Source organism: Bufo bufo, chromosome 1 (assembly GCF_905171765.1).
Source record: "Bufo bufo chromosome 1, aBufBuf1.1, whole genome shotgun sequence".
Taxonomy (NCBI): Eukaryota; Metazoa; Chordata; class Amphibia; order Anura; family Bufonidae; genus Bufo; species Bufo bufo.
The window spans coordinates 548,626,422-548,653,317 of record NC_053389.1 but is presented as its reverse complement, the minus strand read 5'-3'; the positions used below and the strand labels follow the sequence as shown (position 1 = coordinate 548,653,317).

At 42.0% G+C, this 26,896-nt stretch overlaps 1 protein-coding gene across 3 annotated transcripts in view; it reads right to left on the bottom strand.

Annotated features, from left to right (window-relative positions):
* LRRK2 (leucine rich repeat kinase 2) overlaps positions 1 to 26,896 on the bottom strand; it is a 142,896-nt gene that overhangs the window by 25,374 nt on the left and 90,626 nt on the right. For all 3 annotated transcript variants that reach the window (XM_040412433.1, XM_040412449.1, XM_040412440.1), the window contains 13 exons: positions 26,221 to 26,439; positions 23,764 to 23,965; positions 22,213 to 22,301; positions 21,058 to 21,245; positions 20,690 to 20,844; positions 19,133 to 19,279; positions 18,751 to 18,942; positions 16,686 to 16,832; positions 15,556 to 15,656; positions 9,655 to 9,845; positions 5,812 to 5,972; positions 4,286 to 4,456; positions 3,089 to 3,189 (listed from right to left, as the gene is read on the bottom strand). In XM_040412433.1, the coding sequence (XP_040268367.1) occupies positions 3,089 to 3,189; positions 4,286 to 4,456; positions 5,812 to 5,972; positions 9,655 to 9,845; positions 15,556 to 15,656; positions 16,686 to 16,832; positions 18,751 to 18,942; positions 19,133 to 19,279; positions 20,690 to 20,844; positions 21,058 to 21,245; positions 22,213 to 22,301; positions 23,764 to 23,965; positions 26,221 to 26,439 (2,064 nt within the window). The remainder of the gene's footprint in view (positions 1 to 3,088; positions 3,190 to 4,285; positions 4,457 to 5,811; positions 5,973 to 9,654; positions 9,846 to 15,555; positions 15,657 to 16,685; positions 16,833 to 18,750; positions 18,943 to 19,132; positions 19,280 to 20,689; positions 20,845 to 21,057; positions 21,246 to 22,212; positions 22,302 to 23,763; positions 23,966 to 26,220; positions 26,440 to 26,896) is intronic.

Genomic DNA, 26,896 nt, shown 5'->3' with positions numbered 1-26,896 from the left:
AAAAAAGTGATTTAAACATTAATTCTTTTTTTGATAACCCATTCCCTTTAATTGTAGCAACAGCAATAACAATGCATTAATAATATATAGGTTGTGTCACCAATGACAACAATACATTGGAAATAGTTTCCTATCATTAGTAAATACCATTTATACAGTATACATTGCTACAGCCAGATTTTTACCTGTTTCATCTGATAGAAGCTACTGGCATAAGTAGCCAATTATTCTGGACACCTATAGACACATTAGATAAGTCCTAAGAGTAAACCCAGTACTATCCAATTATTGATTGTGGTCTGGAGCTCAAATTTAATAGGGGACACAGTACTCTGTGAAGTCATCAAACCCTTTCAGAACCAGTCAGAGATTTCCATCACTGAAAATCTTCTACAAAGTGGTTTTATAAAATAAAGAATTGTGCAGGCCGACCATCTGCTCTGTTCACTTTGGGGGCCTCCATGGGGTACATAGATCCTGTTCTCGTGATCGGTCTGGTTCCAAGTGGTAGGACCCCCACAATCTAATAGTTATCCCCTATGCTGTTGACAGAAGATAACTTTATATACATGGAATACCCCTTTAATGTTCAGAACTAGATTTCTTGCTTTCCTGTACATACAGATTGTGTGGATGTGCTATGTAGACCACCACATATGTAATATATATTGTACACTACATGGCCAAATGATTACAGCTATATGTCTTTGTTGGATAGCCAATTCCAAAAACCATAGGTTTTGATATAGAAATGGGCACAATTTTGCAGCTGTAAGAGCCTCCTCTGGAAAGGCTTACTATAAGATTTTGTCATGTGTCTGTGGCAATTTGTGTCCATTCAACTAAAAGAGCATTAGTGAGATCAGACACTGATGTTGGACATGCAGAACTGGCTCACAATCAGGGTTCGATGGAATTGAGGTCAGGGATCTGTGCATGCCACTAAAGTTCTTCCATGCTAAACTCCTCAAACCAAGAGGACCCCTCTTTGTGCACTGGGGCACGCTCATGTTACAACAGGAGAGAAGCCCGCCCCAAACTGGTGACACAAAGTTGCAAGATTACAATTGTCTAAAATGTCTTTGTATGCTGCAGCATGAATATTACTCTTCACATAAAATAAGGGGCCAAGCCAAAATCCTAAAAAACAGCCTTAGACCATTATCCCTCTTCTATCATATTTTACAATAGGCACAATGGCCCATATTTACTATTGTTGCGATGAAATAAAAATATGGTGTAATTTGGCACATTTTAATTTAGACATAAGTAAACTGAAAAGAATAAGCCATCATCCTGTGCCTGCTGAGAGTGTAATGCTTAGTGGGAAAGCGCATAATTTAGTGGGAAATAGAGTGTGATTAAAATACATTTTGTGTCAAAATTGTGGTACAAAATGCTGTCATAAAGTAAAACAACCAAGAGGCAGTGTAAAGTCAGCCAAATTTATCAGCCATCCTGAGCCTCTTTGATAAATTTGATGGATCTTTAGACCAAGTTTACACTGTCTACATTTTAGCCAGGATTAGTAATGGTCCCTTTACACAGGACGACGATCTAGTAGATTGTCGGAAAGAAAGCATTCCTTCCCGACAATGTGCTGATCGCTAGGGGAGGGGACCAGTGCATTTACATGCAGAGATCTCCTCCAGAGTATGGGGAAGAGCGATGGCTAATGTCATCGCTCTTCCCCATACTGTCCCATTGTTTCCCACCAGCATATTGTTTACACAGCACGATCTGCCACTGGGAAACGATGATCTTTTATGCTGCACAAAAAATCGTACATCGGGTAATCGGCGGTGCATTTACACTGCCAGATCATTGCTAACGAGCATTACTAGTAAAATTACCATAGAAGATTTTTAAACTAGTGTGGGCGGCTGTAGCCTAGAGCGTATACCATGTGACCGCAGCGGGGACGAGCACTCCAGGCTAGAGCCGCCCACACTAGTTTCAAAATCATCTACAGTGTCCTTGGAGACAGAGACGAAATTCAGTTGACAAGATGCAGTGAATGACTACAACAGATGATCTTTGGATGGAATTTATCCAGGGAAAAGAACGGAACAGGCAAATGAAGTATATTAGTAAGTTGTAACTATGCACTCACACTGTCTAACTGAAGGGAAAAAAGTGTAGTTACTCTAAGGCCTCTTGCACAGGACCGTATGGCTTTTTCGGTATTTTGCGGTCCGCAAAAAACGGATCCGCAAAAAATATGGATGAAGTCCGTGTGCATTCCAGTTTTTGCGGAATGGAACAGCTGGCCCCTGATAGAACAGTACTATCCTTGTCCGTTATGCGTACAATAATAGGACATGTTCTATCTTTGAACGGAACGGAAAAACAAAAATACGGAAACGGAAGGCATACAGAGTACCTTCCGTTTTTTTTGCAGATGCATTTAAATGAATGGTTCTGTATACGGTCCGTAAACCGAAAAAAAAAATTGTGTGCAAGAGGCCTAAGTCTGCCCCTATGAGAGATGGCTGTATGACTGTTCCAATCTGGACTCTGCCCAGATGACTATTCTATGGTAATTTTACATTTAGTGTGCAGCGTTTTGTAAACTAATTTCTGCAATTTGACTACATCAGATTTGGCAAACATTGAATGTTAGATACATTATCACATCAGGTAATAAGCCAATCACAAAATGAGTGTCATTATGAGCGTGCTATTCTGCATTCAGTTTGCATATTGCCAGCAATGCATCCCTGAGTACACAAGGATGTGCTGCCGATGTCAAAGATTTCACATGAAAGATGTGATTATCCGACAAGTGAGCTCATTTCTTTACACCTTTACATGGGGATACCATCAGGAAAGAGGGAACATATGAAGGTTTGTTCTTGAAAATAGGCCTGATCATCAGCCTGTGTAAAAGGACCCTTAGAATAAAATCCGGAACCAGTTAGTTATGCAACTAGCTTGGAGACAACTTATTGAGAAAATAATGGTTTAGTATGAAATAATGGAAGCACATTTTCTCATTAAGCAACTACCCAAATGGATTTTGAAAAATAAAAAAATAAAACAAGATCATTTCTTTCTAACAAATAGTGGTCTTCTTGGAAATAAGTACCTTGGCAGATGTGGGACGTTCTTGAGGATTTTCTTTTAAACACTTTTTAATCAACACCTCAACTTCCGGCCAGGCAACACAATTATACTCTTTAACTGGATCTAAAACAATAATTAAAAACATGAAACAAATGATAATATTTATAATGATTTAATGTCTTCTGATGAACAGTCTTCAATTTCTCGGAACATGTTTGAGGTGGCTCTGTGATTCAAATATGTCCTAGCTAAGGCTACTTTCACACTAGCGTTCAGAACGGATCCGTCTGCATTATAACTTAGAAAAATTTCTAAGTGTGAAAGTAGCCTGAACGGATCCGTCCAGACTTTACATTGAAAGTCAATGGGGGACGGATCCGCTTGAAGATTGAGCCATATGGTGTCATCTTCAAGCGGATTCGTTCCCATTGACTTCCATTGTAAGTCTGGACGGATCCGCTCGCCTCCGCACGACAGGCTGAACGCTGGCAGACTGATGCATTCTGAGCGGATCCACCTCCACTGAGAATGCATTAGGGCCGGACGGATGCGTTCGGGGCCGCTTATGAGCCCCTTCAAACGGAACTCACAAGTGGAACCGCGAACGCTAGTGTGAAAGTAGCCTTAGGGAAGCATACTATAATGCCAGGTCCGCCAAGCTATTATGCTCAATAGCACAAAACACATTAAGGAGATGTATGAAACAGTGTAAAAGACAAACAGTCTGTACTGCCCAACGTAACCAATCACAGCACAGTTTGCTGTGCTTTGATTGGTTGCTATGAGCAACATAGACAGATTTTATTTGAGACAGTTTTCATAAATCTGCCCCAATATCAATATCAGATTGGCTAGGGTCTGACTCCCATCACCCCCGCTGTTCGGCTGTTTGAAGAGGCTGCTGCGGTCAAAGGAGCTCTGGTAAACGGTGGTGATTTCACAGTTTATCGAGCACAGTGCTGTACATTGCATAGCGGCTGTGCTCGGTATTGCACCTAGGCCAAGTGACCGATGTACAGTGATGTTGTTGGTCTAGGAAGAGGCCTAAGCGCTCAGAGTGTCAAGGCCTCTTCGAACAGCTGATTTTCAGGGGTGTCAGGAGTCGGACCCCCCATTCTGAAATTGGTGGCCTATCCTTGAGTACAGATCATCACTATCAAATTCCCAGATAACCCCTTTAATGATAGTTACAACGAGAATTCGCCATTAGTATACCTACCAGGCAATTTTCCGCTGATCGCTAATTCATCAAATTCATTTGGAAATTTCAATCCTTCAACCATCCTTGCTCCAGCTGTCAGAATATCATACAGCAATAATCCAAGTGAATAGACATCAGCCTGCTGGTTGTAAATAACATTTCCTCTGGCCACCTCTGGCGCCCTAAATCCTAAGACAATAAAAAATTGAGAACAGAAAACCTCAAAATGGACAACCAACAGGGATGTATAAAGATCTACTGTCATGAGAATAGATTAAAAAATGGGTCAACAAAATGACCATACTGGGTTGAACATGTGGAAAGAACATAGGCAGTGGTGTATCTATCATACAGGTGGACATAACATCTATGAGGCCCATGGTAAAAAAAAAAAAAAGGGCAGCTACATACATGACATAAAACCATGGATTTAAAGGGGTTATCAAGGACTATAAAATATGATCATCCTATCTTTGGGATTGGTGGGGGTCCAATTCCCAGCACCCCCACTGCTCATCTGTTTCAAAGGTGCCAAAGAGCTTTGGTAAGCACTGTGCCCGTTGATTGTTTACCAGGCACCACCCCATAGTTTTCACTCACTTTTCACTACAGCAGAGTTCATATTGGGGAGGCTGCTTTTACTCACTATGGCAGGTGGTTTCCCCAGTCAAACCTACTTCTTTTTTTGGCCATGGGGCCCATTTTGCTACGAGGCACTATGCTTTCCTTACATGGTACAGCTGGCTGTGCACTGTGCTTGGCATCCAGTTGGAGGCATTTTGTAATCTTCTGTCTGACACTAATCAGCAAGGTCAGGATTGTTCACAGTAGCGCTACTATTTTATCACGTTACAGTGATGCTGTAACTTGGAGATCCCTATCCAACACCCAATTCATTTGGAAATGTCTTGCATGAGTGAAAGGGTTCGGTTTATAGAAAGCACCAAGTCAGTTACAGGACAGAATATTATACTGTATGGACAGTCCGTTGAAGCATCTCTTGTATGGGCTGCCTACTTTTGCAACTCGCAGACACGAGATACTAGATCATTGTACGGAACAAGTCTAATATTTTTACCTCATTTGTTTGATTTGGTTTGCTTTATCTACTTTTAAGAAAATCTGATGTAAATTGTCTGAAGGAATCACAAACTTTTAAGCACCACTGTACATAATAGCAGCAAACTATAATAGTGAGGGACCATGATATTAAAAAACAAATCTGCACTGTTAATGGGTGGTGGGTCTAAATAATTAAAGGCTGTAATGTAGATCGAATAAAAAGAACCGATTATATACACTTGTCATGAAAAGAAAATTAATTGGTAATCCAATTTCTTGACACAATTCTAAACAAAGAGTTGCCTAAAATACACAATTTGGAATTATACTTTCAAGCTTCCCTATTTCAAGTGCGCATGAAAGCCGCGAATCACAGGGCTATGCATTTCGTTTGTAACAAATACTCAATATTCAGTTAATAAAAACATTTTAGTAATCTTCCACGTAGTAAAGTTTTTTTCTACAGCTGTTATCTATTTTACCTGGGGTACCTTCTGAAGTTTTGATCCCCATTCTGCAACAATATTGCGCAATGCCGTAGTCGGCAATCTTGGCAACGACTGCAGAGTTTGGATATAAAGTAAACAGGAGAACATTGTGGGGTTTTAAATCCCGATAAATGATCATCGATGAATGAAGGTAACTATGACAAAACAAGATAGAGCAGAGTGTTCACCAGACTTAGAAAATCATTGTACAAATGGAAACAAAATACAGATCGTAGACATACAGGGAGTGCAGAATTATTAGGCAAGTTGTATTTTTGAGGATTAATTTTATTATTGAACAACAACCATGTTCTCAATGAACCCAAAAAACTCATTAATATCAAAGCTGAATATTTTTGGAAGTAGTTTTTAGTTTGTTTTTAGTTTTAGCTATTTTAGGGAAATATCTGTGTGTGCAGGTGACTATTACTGTGCATAATTATTAGGTAACTTAACAAAAAACAAATATATACCCATTTCAATTATTTATTTTTACCAGTGAAACCAATATAACATCTCAACATTCACAAATATACATTTCTGACATTCAAAAACAAAACAAAAACAAATCAGTGACCAATATAGCCACCTTTCTTTGCAAGGACACTCAAAAGCCTGCCATCCATGGATTCTGTCAGTGTTTTGATCTGTTCACCATCAACATTGCGTGCAGCAGCAACCACAGCCTCCCAGACACTGTTCAGAGAGGTGTACTGTTTTCCCTCCTTGTAAATCTCACATTTGATGATGGACCACAGGTTCTCAATGGGGTTCAGATCAGGTGAACAAGGAGGCCATGTCATTAGATTTTCTTCTTTTATACCCTTTCTTGCCAGCCACGCTGTGGAGTACTTGGACGCGTGTGATGGAGCATTGTCCTGCATGAAAATCATGTTTTTCTTGAAGGATGCAGACTTCTTCCTGTACCACTGCTTGAAGAAGGTGTCTTCCAGAAACTGGCAGTAGGACTGGGAGTTGAGCTTGACTCCATCCTCAACCCGAAAAGGCCCCACAAGCTCATCTTTGATGATACCAGCCCAAACCAGTACTCCACCTCCACCTTGCTGGCGTCTGAGTCGGACTGGAGCTCTCTGCCCTTTACCAATCCAGCCACGGGCCCATCCATCTGGCCCATCAAGACTCACTCTCATTTCATCAGTCCATAAAACCTTAGAAAAATCAGTCTTGAGATATTTCTTGGCCCAGTCTTGACGTTTCAGCTTGTGTGTCTTGTTCAGTGGTGGTCGTCTTTCAGCCTTTCTTACCTTGGCCATGTCTCTGAGTATTGCACACCTTGTGCTTTTGGGCACTCCAGTGATGTTGCAGCTCTGAAATATGGCCAAACTGGTGGCAAGTGGCATCTTGGCAGCTGCACGCTTGACTTTTCTCAGTTCATGGGCAGTTATTTTGCGCCTTGGTTTTTCCACACGCTTCTTGCGACCCTGTTGACTATTTTGAATGAAACGCTTGATTGTTCTATGATCACGCTTCAGAAGCTTTGCAATTTTAAGAGTGCTGCATCCCTCTGCAAGATATCTCACTATTTTTGACTTTTCTGAGCCTGTCAAGTCCTTCTTTTGACCCATTTTGCCAAAGGAAAGGAAGTTGCCTAATAATTATGCACACCTAATATAGGGTGTTGATGTCATTAGACCACACCCCTTCTCATTACAGAGATGCACATCACCTAATATGCTTAATTGGTAGTAGGCTTTTGAGCCTATACAGCTTGGAGTAAGACAACATGCATAAAGAGGATGATGTGGTCAAAATACTCATTTGCCTAATAATTCTGCACGCAGTGTAGTATTAAAATGTCGGGCAATACTACATAAGACATAAACCACATATATTACACAAAATTATGATATACATCTCCGCAAGCCAAAATAAATAGAGTTTAATATACCTATTACACATTACTTCAGGGCCCTTTGCACGGGACCGAGAATCCTCCAGATAATCAAGTAGAAACAAGTGTTCATAGGAACGCTTATTAGCGATTATCTGGCGGTGTAAAGGTGATGCCGATTACCTGATGAACAAATGAAACTCTCGTTTGTCGGGTAATTGAATAGTTTGTGTAGTTATCTTAATCATCATCTGGCAGCAGCAGATAGTGCCCTCTAAACACGCTCTGCTGCCGACAAACAACGAGTTTTTACAGGGAAGAGTGATGGCATTAGAGATCGCTCCTCCCCTTACTGTGGAGGAGATCATGCAGCAGTCTCCTCCACTGACAAGCAGGTACTTTCCGGGAAGGAAGGCTTCCCTCCCGACAATCGCCTGCTGAATTGTCTCATCTAAAAAGGACCTTTCCTCCATGTGTCTTCTCCTAATAGTAATATTTGAAAAGACTTGGATGGAGTTATAGTAGTAAATAAAACTCCAGTTGCCATTGATATTACATTTAATGGTTAAATAATTTTTTTTTTATATATATCTATCCAATACAATAAAACAAAGATGTACAGTATATATCACATGAACCTGACCATGAGAAAAAAAAATAGATGTACAGATAATTTAGGGAGAAGAAACCATCATAAAATTAGGACATTCTGCTTTTTGAGTTGTGTTAAATGCTTATAGAAATGTTTGATATCTGGTTAGAGTGAATGTGTACTGTATGTGGTGAATGTTAGTCTACATTCACACAGCAAAGGAAAAAAAAACGGCCATTAAAAATAGTCCGTTTTTCCTGGTCATATTTTAATAATTTGTGCATCCATTTTCTGGCCGTCTGTCCATTTTTAATGGCGTTTTTAAAACGGCCATTAAAAATTGATGACTTTCATTGGGTTTTTAAGTTAAAACCCCAACCCCTGCAGTGCCCTCAGCACTCTTTATGCCCCCCTGTAGTTATAATGGCCCCCAAGTTGTGCGCCCATACACATGTTATATATAATATAATATATTCACCCCCCAGTTGGGCCCCCATATATAATGATCTCACCTTTCCCCCATCCCACTAGTGCCAACGCGCAGGGGCACTCATCCTCGAACCCTCACTGCATTCAGTGAACATCTAGGGTTTGAGGAGTGAGTATCTGCGCATGTTCAAGAGGATGAGGATTTTTTTTATTTTAACCATTTGTAGCCATTCTTAATAGCTGTTAAAGGAGTGCACTCCAACTTTATGGTCATTAAAAAAATGGGCCAATTGTTTTAAATGGAGTCCGTCTGGTCGGGATAACGGCCAGAAATAGGACATGTTCTATTTTTTGATGGCCGCTAGTCACTGGTCCTTAGAAAGGTGGCCATGTGAATCATCTCTGAAAACGGCCGTGTAACAGCTGTTACAAAAATGTAGCCTTACAGTAAATAAAGTTACTTGTTCAGGAAGAGATAGAAACATGATTGATCACAAGTGATAATAGATGCCAACACTTGCTAAAGACAGAATGTGATAAAGTACCTGTCACTCCACATATCTGTTTTTTGTAGGTTTTTACAAAGAAATGATTATTCTTGAACATTTTCTTATAAATCTGCACTCTGCCTTTCTCTATAACTCTTGCTGAAAATGCTTTAATAAATTGACAACTGGGCATTACTATTCCAATTGTCAAAATGGCGGCATGTATTGCTCAGTGTCAAAGTGTGTAGTCACATACCCATAACCTAGTTGTCAATTTATTCATACATTTCCAGTAGGAATAAAAGAGGAGCAGCATTGTTCTTAGAAAAGGTGACCCAGCATCATTATTTGATGAAGAGTAAAAGAAGAATACAACCAATACTATATTGTGAAAGTTATGCGGGTAAAGCCTCATGTAAGCTGAGTGAGAACATGATTTAAAATAATATCACGTGAATTATAATTAGCCCTTTTACCTCAGCCCATCAGCAACATGGAGAGCTATTCTGTGCTGAAGAGTTCGGGTCAGGCCGCTACTGTCTTGCTGAAGCAGATGATCAAGAGAACTCTTTGAAGCAAGTTCCATCACTAGCATTCTAGGTCGAACCCCAGCGGCAAGTAAGCACACTAGGCTTGGATGATGGAGATGACTAAGTACTGTCAGTTCCTGGAGAGTGGTGAATAAGAGCAAAATAACACTACATGAGTACAGGATTGCTAACAAGAATGAGCAAATGGAGCAAGTACAGTCTACTGCACAGCATTCACTACTTCTTTCCATACACTGGAAAAATTCTTTATGGACCCCTCACCATTAAACGCCCCTCAAACCAGCACCTGCATAAAAAGCCAGTACAAAAGAAAGCATGTTTTCTTCAATTTAAGTAAAATGTCAAAGCACCTACATGATGTGGCACTGAAAATTAAAAGCCACGTGTTAATGAGTATGCATGCATTCGGGGAGCAACAGAGAGTGCTATGCCGGTTAGTTTAAGCAGGACCTGTCACCATGAAATGCAGTGTAATCTACAGGCAGCATGTTATAGAGCAGGCGGAGCTGAGCAGATTGATAGTTTTATGGGAAAAGATTCAGTAAAACTTGTCATTTATAAATTAAAGGCTAGTTTCACACTAGTGGTGTTCACAGATCCGGAAGCTTGTTCCGCCGAGAACAGCCTGCCAGAACCGGCTTTGCCAGACGCTGCCTGAATGCCTGTTGGACCTATTAACTATAATGGGGTCTGGCGGAGAATCATCAGCAACCCAGCAAATATACTCAGAATCGTCCAAATACCACTCTGCGCAGTGGTTTTTGTCCAGCCGATTCCTGACTCAATGCAGAAACAGCCTGCAGTAAGGCTCTACCGGTAGTGTGAATCTAGCCTAAATCCGTACTTTCTCTAACTTAAGACCACTCATGTGAACAGCTCTCAGTATACAGGGGAGGTGGTACGAGTGTATAAGTGTATACATAGATAGTTGTCAGTAACTGATAACACCTACCCGTGTACTGAATGCTGTTCACAGGGGTGGTCTTAAGTTAGAAAAAGTAGAGATAACTAAATTTTTGTACTTACCGTAAAATCTGTTTCTCTTCCATTTATTGGGGGACACAGGCTTGACCATGGGTATAGCTGTTGCCGCTAGGAGGCGGACACTAAGCACACAAAGTGTAATCTCCTCCCCTTCAGCTATACCTTTCCTACAGGGACTAAGCTAAGTCAGTTAGTGCAAAAGCAGTAGGAGAAGACAAAAAGAAAATCACACTATGTACAAACCCAGAACCACATAGGCCATAAAAGGCCCATAAACAAGAGAATGGGTGGCAGCTATGTCCCCCAATGAATGGAAGAGAAACAGATTTTACGGTAAGTACACAAATCTAGTTTTCTCATCCGTCTCATTGGGGGACACAGGCTTGACCATGGGACATTACAGAGCAGTCCCCAAGGGTGGGCATAACAAGCAACCCTCCTGTCAATCAGAGAACGACTGTCTGCAAAACTCTATGCCCCAGAGAGGCGTCAGCATAAGAAAAAGTGTGCACTCTATAAAACTCGGAAAAAGTATGCCAAGATGACCAGGTCACCGCCTTGCACACCTGAGGGGCTGAAGCCCCGTGATGCACCGCCCAAGAGGCCCCCACTGCCCGAGCCGAATGAGCAGTCACCTGGAAGGGCGGGGCCCGGTCCTTAACGCGGTATGCTTCCACAATAGCCAAACAAATCCTTCGGGAAATGGAAGCCTTGGACGCTGCCAGCCCTTGTCTCGGCCCTTTTGGAATCATGAACAGGCAATTCGTCCGCCTGAAAGATGCCTTCTGGGACAGATAGACCCGAATGGCTTGTACCAAATCCAGGGTTTGGAGCGACTGCTCCCGAGGATGAGACGGGCCCGGACAAAATGAAGGAAGAATAATCTTCTCATTTAGAAGGAATTCCGACACCACCTTCGACAGAAAGGACTGTACAGGCCGAAGGACCACCTTATCCTGATGGAGGATCAAGAAAGGCGACCGACATGACAGAGCCGCGAGTTCCGACACCCTACGGATAGAAGTAATTGCAACCAAAAAAGCCACCTTATAAGACAGGAAGCGCAGCGACACCTGCTGCAAAGGCTCAAACGGTGAAGACTGGAGAGCGTTGAGCACTAGATTCAGATCCTAAGGATCCAAAGCAGGACGGAAACGGGGCGCAGCATGCATCTGAGACGTGAGCCAGTCAAACATGCCGAAACAAATTAAGCCGGACGTCCACCCAAACGGAGGGCGCCGGGAGCCGCCCCGTCATGCAGCAGAGTTCTTAGGGTTAAAGGACTTGGAGCCCTGTTGACGGGAACGCCAGGAAGGGCGCGGCTTGAAGGAAGGTTTGCGCTTCTGATCCCTGGCCGATTTGTTGGATGGCCTCTTGGGGCTTGACCTTTTAGACGGCCCCTGTTCTGTGGTAAATGGGTGCCCTAACCACCTGTAGCGTCCGAAATTATCTCATCCAGGTGCTTACCAAAAAATCTTCTGCCGGTAAAGGGGAGGGCCATCAGGGTCCGCTTTTAAGCATTATCTGCCGCCCAGCAAAAGAGCCATAGGGTACAGAGAATAGCCACCAACAGGGCTGACGAGCGCGCCATCAGCCTGGCCGCGTCCAAAGATTCTTCACGAATATATGCACTGGCATGCGAGAGCTGCAGGACCACAAGTTCCCCCGAGGGGATTCCCGAGTAGAGACCCTGACGTAAATTATTTGCCCACTCCCCCATAGCCTTGCTCACCCATGTAGAGGCAAATACCCACTGCTTCAAAGGCAGATTTTGCAAACGCTTCCAGTTTCTTATCTCTGATATCAGAGAAAGAAGCCCCATCCGCCATTGGCAAGGTAGTATGTTTAGCCAAGCGGGAAACTGGCAGGTCCACTATAGGTTGAGACGACCATTTCTTAGTCAAATTCTCCGGAAAAGGATAAAGGACATTCAAGCGCTTTGGCAAGGTAAAACATCTATCAGGGAAATTCCACTCCTTGGAGAGAGAGGAATCACGCTCCTGGTGGTTGGGGAAACACTTGTGTGAGCAATGGGACCTTCTAAAGGAAAAACCCGAGCTGGCAGACGACGGTGCGGGATCCTCAACCTGCAACGTCTCAATAACTGCCGTAATTAGATTGTCCACCATGGAGGACAGTTTGGACGACTGACCCTCCGGCGAGACAAGATCCTCATCGGACACTCTCTACTCAGAACATGCCTCTTCCACTGAGGACACGTCAGAGTCAGACTCTCTAATAGGAGGAGGAGAGGAAACGGGAGACAGACATCCTTTTGGGGGAGGATGTTCTGGCCCGTTTTGTGGGCCGGCCGCGAAGGGCATGCGCCCCATGATCCCCAGAGACGGACCGGTTAGAGGACTGCCTTGCCGAAAAAAGCCCCAATATTTCCACAATGGCCCTGTTGTTATTAAAGACATCCTATACCACCCTAGACAGGGAACGCGCCCATTCCGGTTCTTCCGTGGGCTGGGCAGCGGGAAGCAATGGGTCCGGTGCCGAGCCACTTGATGGCAGCGCAGCACACGGAAAGCAGTGGGAGTCTGACTGAGGGGCTGGAAATTTTGTGCGTCACACGCATAATGGCGCACATCAGTGACCGTCTGCTTCTGGGCCTGGGTTCAGACATAATGACTAAAGAAGGATGAGATAGGAGGGGGGTAGTTTAAACCCTGTAGGAAGGGACAAACAGCCTTACCTAGCCTGTGTCCCTCCAAACCACATGTCCAGAGGAGCCTGTGAGCGCCCCGCCGCAGGTGCCTTTAAAAGTCCAGAAGTGCAACCCATGCAGCCTCAGCACCGCTGCCGGCGTGGGAGCAGAGAGAAGCCCATGCCCCGCCCACAAACCGACTCTGGACCTTAGCGCTGGCCCTACCAATCCTTACAACGCCCCCCTCCCCCACCCACCGGAACACGCCACCGCCTCATCCCCGGACGCACCAAGACACCGGCCGGGGAGGAGGGCCCTGCAGGAACAGGCCGCACAGAAGTCGGGGCCGAAATTAACAATGGCACCGGCACGCGCCAACATGGCGATTTCTTTAACAGATGAGCCGCGGTGTGCGGTTGCAGGGCAGGAGCGGCATGATGCGCCACTGAGCCCTGCATGTTCGCTCCTTGGAAAATGGACGCCCCCATGCTCCCCAACAGGGCTGACATGGGGAGAGGACCAGGAGAGATTAAAGCTATGAGCAGTGCAAGTCCTATGCCTAGCAGACAGCTGCTCACCTGCATACATCCCCCTCCAGCAGACCTCCTGGAGGGGCCCAGCCTCGTGGAGACCAGGTAACTTAGGGAGGGGAGGGTACTGGAAGGGGGAGCACTTTGGAGCCAATTCCTTTTTTTTTTTTATATATTCTCACCTGTCCAGCATCTTCTGCCCCCCTGGCTCCAGCCGGGTCACCACCATTGGTGTGCAGCCCCTTGGTGAGGGACGCTACACCGGAACAGAGTGGATGGCTGTGGTGACCTGAACGCTGGCGGGATACAGAGGTTTTTACTGGAACCTCTGGTCCTCCTTTTCTTCTGGAGCACGGGAAGGTGCAGGGGGTTTGGGTGACCCCCTGGTCTCCTGGGTGGGAGTGAAGGCAGTTTTACGGACTGCCTGAAACTCCCGCTAGAAAAAAAGGAGAAAGAAAAAACAAAAAAAACAGCAGACCTGCAACGCAGGTAGGTCTGCCTCCTACAGACACTAAGCTAAAACTGATTTAGCTTAGTCCCTGTAGAAGGGTATAGCTGAACAAGGAGGAGCTTATACTTTGTGTTCTTAGTGTCCACCTCCTAGCGGCAACAGCCATACCCATGGTCAAGCCTGTGTCCTCCAATGAGAAATAAATGTAGAAATTGCAAGTTTTAATGAATATTACACCACAAAACTATATATCAATCTGCTCATCTCCTCCAGCCTTATAACATGCTTCCTCCAGATTACACTGCATTTTGTGTTGACAGGTCCTCTCTAATTCTTCATTCCTCCTACAGATTGGTTGAGATGATGCTTCAGAGTAGTGTGAGAATGCGCCTAATTTATTAAGAGGCAGAGAGCCAGAAGGTTGTAGGAGTTCAGCTATAACTTCCGCCAGTTTTTGGTGAAAGTTATAATAAATCCGCCGGGCCGCGCAAAACCCCACCCTCTTCTTATTATGGTGCACCTACGGCGTGTGCCATAATTTCTGACTTTCGACGCCACTATTGTGGGGTAAACACATTGTAAACACATAAATGTCCCCCCTGGACTCGCAATATTAAAAGGGTTTTCCGACATTTTAATATTGACGACCTATCCTTTGGATAGGTCATCAGTATCTGATTGTGGGAGTTCAACACCCGGGACCCCCGCTGAATACCTGTTTTGAGAAGGCAGTGGCGCTCCTGTGAGCACGCTGCCTTCTCACAGCTCACCAAGCACAGCACCATATATTGTATAGCGGCTGTGCTTGGTATCTCCCTCAGCACCATTCCCTTGAATGGGGCTGAGCTGCTCCTAGGCAACGTGAACGATGAACGTGTTGTCACTGACCTAGAAAAAGCAGAGAGAAGGCAGCTGTGCTCACAGAAGCGCCACTACCTTCTCAAACAGCTGATCGGTGGGGGTTCCGGGTGTCGGACCCCCATAGATAAGATACTGATGACCTATCCTGAGGATAGGTCATCACTATCAAAATCTCAGAGAAACCCCTTTAAATATGTTTAATGGAGGTATGGCAAAAAACATAGCTACTATGATATATTTTACATAACAAAATTAGGAAAACATATTTTCAGTTTCCAGTCTATATTATTCTACTGTCAGTGTAAAAGGATGGGTTGTGGTGACAGATTCACTACAACTGGGTTCCTTACCTGTCTTAAAAGTCTTGGAGAAGTATGTTTGTTGAAAATTTTCACTGCTACATCTTTACCTCTGTACACAGCTCTATAAACTGATCCAAAGCCGCCATCACCTAAAATACACATATAGTTAATATAGTCTGACAAGAATGTGTGAACTAGCTGAGGATGTGTATTGCCCTGTGGAGTAAAAGTTCTGGTGTAGAAAGGTCCCTTTGGCAGACATCACGAATGTCCCTGCTCTTATTGACCTTTTAGGCTACTTTCACACTTGCGTTTTGTGCGGATCCGTCAATACAACTGTCTGCATCCATTCAGAACAGATCCGTTTGTATCATCTTTAACATAGCCAAGACGGATCCATCTTGAACACCATTGAAACTCAATGGAGGACGGATCCGTTTTCTATTGTGCCAGATTGTGTCAGTGAAAACGGATCTGTCCCCATTGACTTACATTGTGTGCCAGGACGGATCCGTTTGGCTCAGTTTAATCAGATGGACACCAAAATGCTGCAGGCACCGTTTTGGTGTTCGCCTCCAGAGCGGAATGTAGACGGAACGGAGACAAACTGATGCATTCTGAGCGGATCCTTTTCCATTCAGAATGCAAACTGATCCGTTTTGGACCGCCTGTGAGAGCCCTGAACGGATCTCACAAACGGAAAGCCAAAACTCCAGTGTGAAAGTAGCCTTACATTGGTCGAGGCAAAGATTGTCGGGAACGAATATTCCCATGAATGTTCGTTCCTGATAAATGACCCATGTAAAGATGTTCAGTTACATGAAATAATAATCATCAAATAGTTTTCACTGTTTCACTGCAATCATTGCTCGTTCATCTCCAGAGCAGAAAACAAATGATTTATCACTTGCTGCACACCATCATATGGATGATAATTGATGAAATTCAAATGATAATAGCTCTGTCTAATAGGCCCGTTACATGCTCTAACCTTAGAGACAAAGACAATCCCAGCTGTATACTATACAGTAAACACACTCCACCATCATCCATATCTTCCATGTAAAAAGATTTCTTACTGGTTGCACAAGCTTTAGCAGCAATAATTGGCATACATTAAACTGAATGTAGGTTCTTTATAGAAACTCTACGGAAAGTATTAACTGTAAGATACATACCCAATAAATACTCTGCCGACTGGTCAAATTCTAGTTCCTCATTATTTAGCATGATATTTCTTGGCAGATCAGCAAGAACAATATCGGGAGCAATTTGGGAAATTGGAATTGTAGATCTTGGATCTTCTGGATTCAATAACAAGTCACCTGTTCAAAAAATTTGTAAGGAATATTACCATAATTTAATGCCCATATAAAGACACTGGGCAGATTTTTTAAGACTGGTGTTCCATACTCCAGTGTAACATCTTCAGATCATGGTAGTGAAATGCGCCAAATTTGTACACCTGTTAATAAATCTGGAACATCTTGAATTGCCTTCATTCAAGTAGAAATGAACAATACTGTTTCAAGTCCTGTTTGGGCTGTGAGGCCACAGGGAAGCGGGGGCTTCTGAGGGCTATTGTTCAGGTTAGAATTGAGCTACAGCCACAATTTCCTTCTTGATAGACAGGGTGAGATGATATGACTATGCAGGAAGCTGTCAATCAAGAATGAGATGAAGGGGCTGGCAGAGGACATAGGATGAGCAAGGGTACACACAGAGGGCATTTAACAGCTCACCTGCATAAGAGGGATACTCTAGGCCAATTCTGGGCTTGTCAGAAGAAGGGAGTGTTAGAATGAAGGAGGAAGTGCCAGAACCGATGGGAGGCACAAGGGAAGTTATGTATATGAGAGTAGAGACAGGATGATAGAGATAAGGTTGTCAATGACAGAAATGAGGTTGAGTGCAGGGTGATATCTAGGAATTACTGAAAAAATAAAGGTAAGAGCAGAGCTGAATTAGGCTTTGATGTAAGTATTTGGAATTTAATTTTCTGTGGGATGGAAAGCCAGCAGAGAAACAGAGAGGGGTAAGTTATTTAAGGAATGAAAAGAGAGGTAGGTAAGCCAAGCAGTAGTTGGAATAGACTGGTGAGTTGCTTGTCTATTCATAAAATTAGGATGCTGCAGAAGTCTAGTGGACTATGTTATAAGCGCATGTACTGACAACATAGTGGTATCTTGTGTGGGGAAATTCCATAAATGTCCAGATGGGAACATGGGAAGTTTCAATAACAGAGCAGATATTAGAAAGTTAGGTTGACAGGAACACAAAAAATAGAGTGTCTAGATTAAAAACTGAAAAACAATCGGGTGACCTGTATAGAGATATTAGAAACCTAAAGACTTGAAGAGCCATGCTGCAGCCAAACAGAGCCTTGAGGCACACCGAAGACATGGAGCAGAAGTTAAATGTTCTGTCAAAAATATTGGAGGAAATTTTGACATTTTCAGTAACTCAACCTGCTGTGGGCACTTGGGTTGTCTGATAGCATGGCAAGAGAAATTATTTGTGACCTTGTGGAGGATACATTATATAGTAGTGATAGGGTTAGTTAGAGAGGACATGTCATAGAGAGGTTACAGAATATTTCATGCTGTTATCTTTTGCCAGAAAATTATCCAGAAATATGCCTATATTAGGTGTATTTCGGGCGCAGATAGTGGTGCAACGGTTAGTTGCACCGCAAAATGCGACTTTTCCCCACTCACGGCAGGTCTAAAAAAAGTGGGTGTGGCGTGGGCCACGTAGAAAAGGTGTAGAAAATGGCCTAAATGTAAGACAGCAAGGAAGAGGACTTACATTTAGAACTGGCGCTGGATGCGCTGAAGCTATGTAGAGGCCTGCACCTCTTCATAACTTTGTTGAATCCATCGCCAGATACAGGGGCTATTAAGACCGGTGTCCAAAACGCCGGTGTAAATAAGTGAACCCCCCTTTATTTTTATTTTTTTAATACCAAAATATGTCTTGCAGACAAAATTTCAGGTCACAAATAGTGCACCCAAAAAATTACAGATCATTACAAATACCAATGGCAAAAACACTAAGGAGATCATTTACTAATCTGAAATACGCCTACATTAGGCATATTTCAGGTGCAGATGGCGGCACAATGGTTAGTTGCGCCGCCATCTGCGACTTTTCACCGCTCACTCCAGGTCTAAAAATGTGGGTGTGGACGTCTAAAATGCCGGTCTTAATGAATGTGCCCCTAAATACATAAGTGAAGCTTACCTTCTTCAGCTTTCAGCAGCAGATCAGATAGTAGAATTTTCTTGTGTTCCTGACCATCATCAAAGCTGTATAGCACCCACTTTTTCAACAATGTGTCTCCTTCACCAGAAATATCAGTTTCCAACAAACCAGGAAACCATTCCTCCATTAGTGAATCAATATGATCCACAACCTGTCCCAGCAGAATGCAACCTAAATGGAATATTACAATGAGTGAAGATGCTTAGAGCAGTATATAAGAATGCAAGGCAGATGTGACGGATCAGTTACAACATTACAGTACACTATGTTTACTATAGTTTACACATCTATTTAATTATGAAGTCCTTCTGCTAATCTGAAGCAAGTGCGACTTCTGCTAAACAAATGAAAAATAATTTACCTTTTCTACAGGATGGAACTGTAATTTTCAAAAAACTATTAGGGTTGTTGTGTAGGCTTGATGATTCCACCAAACAGTAAGCTTCAGGAGACCAATTTAGATAGATACCTTGTCTCCAGTACATCCTGTTAGGGCGCTGGACTCTTTCTTTTTTTTATACAGTGAAGAAAGTAAAAGCAAAAACTTTTAGACCACTGAGAATGGTACATCTATTTTATAAAACTTTTGTTATATAAAATTGTTAAAATTAACGTTAACAGTAAAGTGTTTGGAAACTCCCAGCATTTTATGGAGACTCCTGCTAGTCATTGGAAAAACTACAAAAGTTACCCCCCAGTCAAGACTACCAGTGAGGACTTACGATACGATACGGACAAGCCAGAAATGATCAAAAACACTTTGGTGGTCATTTATTATGTGTTATACGTCACTTTTTGGTGTATTTAGGTTGCACATTTTGTTGCAAAGGTGTTTTGCGACAACTGTGACTTTACCCCGCTCACACCACTTTTGCAAAGTGGTGGAAAAAAGGGGACGTTTCAATATCATATTCCACGCTAGTTTATGACGTGGAAAATGGTCTTAAACTAAGCCAGCATGGGAGCTGGCGTAGATTAAGGCATGTCACACGGCCAGAGGTAGCAACCGCAAAAGTTATGTAGAGGCCTGCTCCTAAGACCGGGGTATCTCTCGCCAGTCTTAATAAATGTCCCCCTTAATCTTTAAAGGGCCACTGCCATGAGAAAGTTGCTCTTTAATGGTGTTTACTGCTAATGCAAGTCACTTATTGACTGATGGGGGTATGGAAACCAGGATCTCAATCAATTCTTCAAATTAAGGAGCAAGAGAACTAAGGGGGAGATTTATCAAACTGGTGTAATGTAGAACTGGCCTAGTTGCCCATAACAACCAATCAGATCCCACCTTTCATTTTCCAAAGGAGCTGTGAAAAATGAAAGGTGGAATCTGATTGGTTGCTATGCGCTATAACTAAGCCAGTTCTACTTTACACCAGTTTGATAAATCTTCCCCTAAGTGCTAAGACTCCTTTACCGATTTCTCTTTAACAGGGGGGTGCATTAGGTTGACTGTAGTGTTTGTCTTTACTTGTTTACTGGTTGTATTTTACTGCCTGATGTCCAGATATTAGAAGTATTGAATCTATCCTGTCTGGAGGCTTCTGGATTTGCACTTGGACTTGCTCTTCTTAGCCATTCCGGGTGTACTGATGATTTACGATCATCTGGGGGTATTACCTAGACTCCTTGGACTACATGTCTTATTACACTGGACTAAGTGGCGTGTTTTTGTTCAGTTTGTATAACTGTCTCCTTTATTAGCCAAATGAATAAAGGCAAAAACAGCCAGGTTGAATACTGCACTTTTACACATGAACCACTCTTTCGAGGTACTGTATAAAGTTCACCATACATGCAAGGAACATATTGAACTACCCTATATGTGTGAATAGGGTTGTTAGACTATCATTTCAGTATCACTTTAAAAAAAAATGTGTTTTAGAAACAAATAGTAGACAAGTACAAAAGAATTACAGACCTCGACCAGATAACATGTATGAAGACACTTCCAAAAGTCTGTTTATAAGCCTCGACCAAAATCCCATGGGAAAATATGACATTTCATACAGTCTTATAATGACCTCTGAATTTTCACAGTGGGGTAGTTCTATCACTGGCCGGTGGTCCGATAAACTAGAGAAGATGAAATAGTTTTAGAATATTAAAACCTACATGAGCAAAAATGTTATACAGTAGTAGTTTTATTACACTAATGCTATATTACATGTATACGACACTGTATGTTTTTCTTCTGTAAGGGCACACAGAGTCAGCCGATCAATGTGCAGCTCAATTAAAAAGCATGTACCAGCAGTTCCAATACATAAACTGTGTGAACACTGGTACCTGCTGGGAATGAGAAGTTGCTCTTCACCGAGGGGCAAAGCTATCTGAAACTTTTCCAGAAGCTTAAAATATTGTGAAATATAATTTTTGGGAAATTTCTTTTTCTTGAATAGAAATTTTTCCACATCTATACAGTGAATAATCCCCTTGGGATACCTCTGACATCCTTCAACTTTTACTGTCAAAATCTGCAAAGATAAAAAAATACAACAGTAAAGACACAAATCTGCAATTATATTTCTATTGGCTATAACATCTACAAAACTGCCAAAAAAACAAAAACAGGTTTACTATTTGAGTGATCACTATTTTCTCTTAAAGAACTCCTGCAAAAAAAATGCATTCTCAGAGCTGCTAGAAAGGTACATGTTGTAATCTGTAGTGAATGAAATCTTCTCATCAGTGACTGTATTTGTGATCTATCCCCTCCCTTCTGATCCTCAGCTGTGTCATGTGACCAACTCTCTGATCTCCAACTGACACAGGACAGGAAGTCAGTTACTTCTCTTACTGTTCATTCCTATGAGAATGACATTAAGGCTCCCATAGGAATACATAGGGAAACTGACTTCCTGTCCACGCATAAGAAGCTGTGTTATGCCTCATTCACACATCAGTGATTTTCATTAGTGATTGTGAGCCAAAACCAGGTGCAGAACTAAACACACAACAGGTACAGATCTTCCCATTATACCTTATGTCTGTGGAGGCTCCAATCCTGGTTTTGGCTCACAATCAATGATGGAAATCACTGACGTGTGAATGAGGCTTTATTTGGAAAGTCTCATTGCTGGTCACATGACACAACTGAGAAGCAGTAGGGAGGGGATAACTCACTAATACAGTCACTGGTAAGAAGATTACCTTCACTACAGATTACGTCATGTACCTTTCTAGCAGGTCAGAGAATACAATTTTTGCGGGAGTTCTTATTTAAAGTTGTGTTTACTGGGGCAAATTTTAAAAACTAAAAACTGGGGCTGTCAGCAAAATTATACTTTTTATAATGGCTCAATGTGTACACATAAAAAAAGACACTGGAGCGGATTTATGAATGAATTTTATAAAATTTGCCAACCAATGGAAAAGCATAAGCTTGGAGTGCTAATTTTAATATTTACATTAATTTTTTTCTATAACGTATGCTATACTAACCTGTGCCATTATTTTACAGAGCCATTCAGGGTCCACAAAATAAAGATCTCGAAGCTGTAGAGCAGGATCCTCAAAGTGCAGTAACACTCCTGTCAAAATATCAATGAAGAACACTGTCAAACAAGGACACCTTTCTATTGCTCATTCTCAACATTAATAAACTATGAAACAGTTGCTGATAATTCACTGATCTGGCTCTTGACACTACTTTATTCCCACCATTTCCATCTGTGCTGCTACAAACAACTACAAACAAAAGAAAAGAAAAAACATGCTGCAAAAAAATTCTAGTAACATAAAAGTAAAGTGAGGGAGGCTACATATTCGTCACCCCCAATGTTGCTGAAGTGCATCGGTTATGTGCATGGGGATATTCAGCATTGCCTACAGACTGCTGCACTCAGGACACATTACAACGCCCTTACACATTTCAACTATTTTGTGTCTTGCCAGGGACAATTTAACCCCTTAACACTTACAGCCTTTTAATCCTAAATCAACACACACTTTTCCTGAATGTGCGCACTTTGGGGGGAATATATCCTTTGCAGTGGTTTTGGTGTCAGTTTTAAGTCTGTCTTTGCTTTATGAAATGGCGCACAGCAATAATATATTTAGTGCAAGTGCAATGTGGTGTACGACTATGTCTGTAAAAGTACACCGGGGGTTGCCTGGGGTGGAGATGCAACTTTTCTGCGACTTTTTCAAATGTTGCAAACAGTAAATAGTTCTCCTAAAACATAGACAAGTTTGAAAGTTGAGCAAAATATGGCATAAATGGGTAAATGTTGACAAATGTTGTGCACAAAAAGATGTGCGACAAATCATGGCGCAAATAAGCACAAAAAAACGTACATACCTAGAATGATAAATGCCCCCCTTGATGTTTTATCAGCCCTTGCACTTTTATACACTGGGCTATCAAAACTGTGTTTGCATCTTCTTTTGCAACAAACAGGACACTTTTCTTTAATTTATTAGGGGTTAGAATGTACAAAAGATAAAATATGTACAGTATGTATATGTATATGAATTAGCAAATTCACAGTTACGGAAAAAGTGTTACAATGGGTTTTGTACTTTTTAGGTTGTTGGTATGGGATGTGTGATTTTATTTGTATCTTATATTTAATAACTATAAGTGTGTGTATATATGTATATACATACTGTTGCTTGTTACAAGAGGCAGCAGGGTTGCCCCCATTTCCATTTACTACATAGTGCTCATTGAGCATAATTGAAGGGTGAAATAAAGAAGACAGATGTAGATCCTGTCTTCTCTTTAGTGTCAAGTAGCAACTGTAAGAGCATTAAACCCACACCCTAAATTCACAGCATGATACCCTTAGATAACACTGAAAAAGCCAAGTTTGAGACCAGCCAGTAGAGAGACGAGGACACACACAAACACATGTACGGCTCGAATAGTGCTGGCCCCAAAAAAAATCTGCTTGCTGTCCCCATACATACTGGTTACACAAAGAACTTCAAGAAGTTCTTTTTCCATAGTATAAGCAAGGACACTGGTAACATACAGGATAATTAAATTACCAGATTCATTTAGAAAATGAACTGCGTGTTGAAGTTCATGCTCATCCAAGTCCAGTTGGTTTTCTTGTACAATATCTTGGAGCCTCTTGTGGTTAATTACAGGAAATTCAATGGGAGCGTTCTTCTTTTCAATCAGAATTCTCTTCTCAAGCTCCAGATAGCTGTCTGGAATCAGCTGCCCCAGAACTGCTTGGTCTCTAATCTAAATGAAAGAAAAAGGCTGATGTATACAAGCATGCACATCTCTGCTATGCGACGGTATATTACTGGCATAGTTTCCGATGATCTGAGAGCTGATAGTTATCTACTTTGTAGGTATGAGACTCTGGATACTTTGTATCCATTAAATGTCCCTTTAAATGGCCCGACATCACGTTCAGAATATTCATTCGTTCTTCAGGCCATCTTCTTACTCCTTTTGAGGAAAGTGGATCTCTTGAACGTGATTGTGCAAGGTACAATACAGAATTGTGTATTTATTTCGGTTAGAATATATATTAACCCCTTCAGGACAAAGCGATATGTCACCTTCCTGACATGGTCATATTTTGCTAATCTGACGTGTCACTTTATGGAACACTTTTACTTTATCCAAACAATTCTCTGTTTTCTTGTGACACGTTGTACTTTATGTTAGTGGCAAATTTGAGTCAAGATGTCTTACCTTTATTTATTAAAAGAATGCAAAATTTATGGATAATTTGGAAAAATTCACTATTTTCTAAATTTGAATTTCTCTGCTTTTAAGACAGATCGTAATAATTATTAATTAACATTCACCATATGTCTACTTTATCTTGGCACCATATAAATTTTTTATTTTTTTGGACGTTAACTTAAGCAATTTTTAAAATCTGTTGAGTTATGAACTCACTTTGTAGGGTTTACATAGTAGAAACCACTCATAAATGTCCCCATTTTATAAAGGACACCTCATTTTATTCATAACTGATTTGACAAACTTTGTTAACTCTTGATATGTTTCACAAGAATTATAGGAAAATGGAGGGGAAATTTCAAAATTTCACTTTTTTTTTGTTGCAGATTTTCCATTTTGATCCATTTTCCTGTAACAACGAAAGGGTTAACAACAAAATAAACCTCAATATTTATTATCCTGATTCTGCAGTTTACTTGGTTTAAAGCACACCTTTGGTATTCCCCTTCTATGTCCAGAAAACAATGTTTATTCTATATAAAATTAAGGTGCAAAGTGCCCAGCAGAACAATTCCAAACTTTCTAAGAACTCATGCCTACCTATTCATTAAACCCTAGCCTGCCCATTCTCCACTGCCTGCAATGTCACAATGCCCTCCTGCATGTGCTGATGATGTCTGCTCCCCAGCCTCTGCCTTGGCCTGCTCATCACAGTGTATATAGTAAGGGCATCAGCCGCACTATACTTGCGCAAGCGTAGCTCTGCTGGTATCTTCACTGCGAGACCGAGGCGCTGCCACAGTTAAGATGCCAGCGGCGCTGTGCAAACACAGCAATTATAGTAAGGTCAATGCTTGGTGATGAGCAGACCAAAGCAGACGCTGGGAGGAGATGTCACCTGCAGAGGGGGGAGGGCGTGGTGACATCGCAGGCAGTTAGGAGTACTGGACTCTGTAAATGGGGTGGGCCAGGGCTTGCATCCTAATTTGTATATAGAACAAAAATAGTTTTCCGGACATAGAAAATCGACAAAGAAATACCAAAGGTATGTTTTGAACCAAGTCTGACTGCATAACAGCATGGTAGCATTCCTTATCCAGGACAAACGTTGGTGACAGATTCCCTGTAATGTAAAAAGAAACCCAAGATGCAGACATGTAGCCTGATCACCTTAAAAGGGGTCCAAAGGCAAAAGGGGACCCCTCCACAGGGGGGTTTTAAAATACGTTTTATGCTCCTCTCACCATTATGCAGACATGACCTAATCCCAGTTGCTGAGTGTCTGAACTGTACAGTTATTGGGCTAATGGTAAAGTATCTATGTGCCAGAGCAGTCTACAGATGGAGGAGCAAGGGGAAGGAGACCTGCAGCCTTCATTACATGTAATTCAGCTCTTCACTACAATAACCTAACGGCTAAACAGCCCTACACCGCCAGACATTGTCCCTTAACCCCTTTATTTCCTTAGTCTACCAGAGATGTGTTATTCGCTCAATCACAGAAAACGTACAGACAACTGAACATGTATGCATTTAAATCTATCACACGCTAGTAAAGAATATTGCTTGTTTTTCTAGATCAGGAGACATGCTAATTACATGGAATTGAACCCCTGCAGGCCCCTTTGAGCTCCCCTACAATGACCAGAGTGGCCGGTCGTACATGCACGCAGCCGTTCCATTCATTTCTATGGCAGTTCAGGAGATAGCCGCTCTTAAAGTTAGCAGAATACACAGAATAAAATAAAAATGGACCAGTCAGTTTAGGCATTTTGCCTAGGGGTCTGAAGGGAACTTACCTTAAAATTCAAACACTCTTTTATGACAGACTTCCTAAGTTTTGCCAAAGCATCTGACTCTTCTGTAGCATCCACAAAATGAAAATCCTGGACACAAGGAAGCTCACGTTGATTGAACAGCTCCATCTTTATTTTATTTATGCAGGCTTTTCTCTGTTTTTCATCAGATACATCGAGGTGTGTTCCAACAAGAATAACAGGTGAGGATGAGGCACGAGCCTACAATAAGTGGAAACAGACTTTATTAGTACAGAAAAAGTGGCATATATTTGATCGGTTCCCTTAGATAATGCAGAGTAAGCTTAAAGGGAACTTACCAGCAGGAGCAATCCTATTAGACCAGCCATAATGCCATGTGGTGCTGACCCTGCATCTTGTACGGTGCGCCCTCCGGTATTCGCATAGGTGCAAGTTCCAGTGGTGGGACCCACACCTATCAGACACTGGGGGATATCCTAGCGATATGCTCCCAATGTCTGAGATTGGAAATAACCCTTAAATATTGCATACGATGTAGTGGGGAACAATAAAACTAATTCCAAATGGGGTAGAATTAGGGGGAAAAAGCGCAATTCCGCCATAGTTTTCTGGGTTCTGATTTTACAGCTTTCAATATGCGGCATAAATGGCCTGTTCCCTCCATTCTATGGGTGAGTATGATTATGATACCACATTT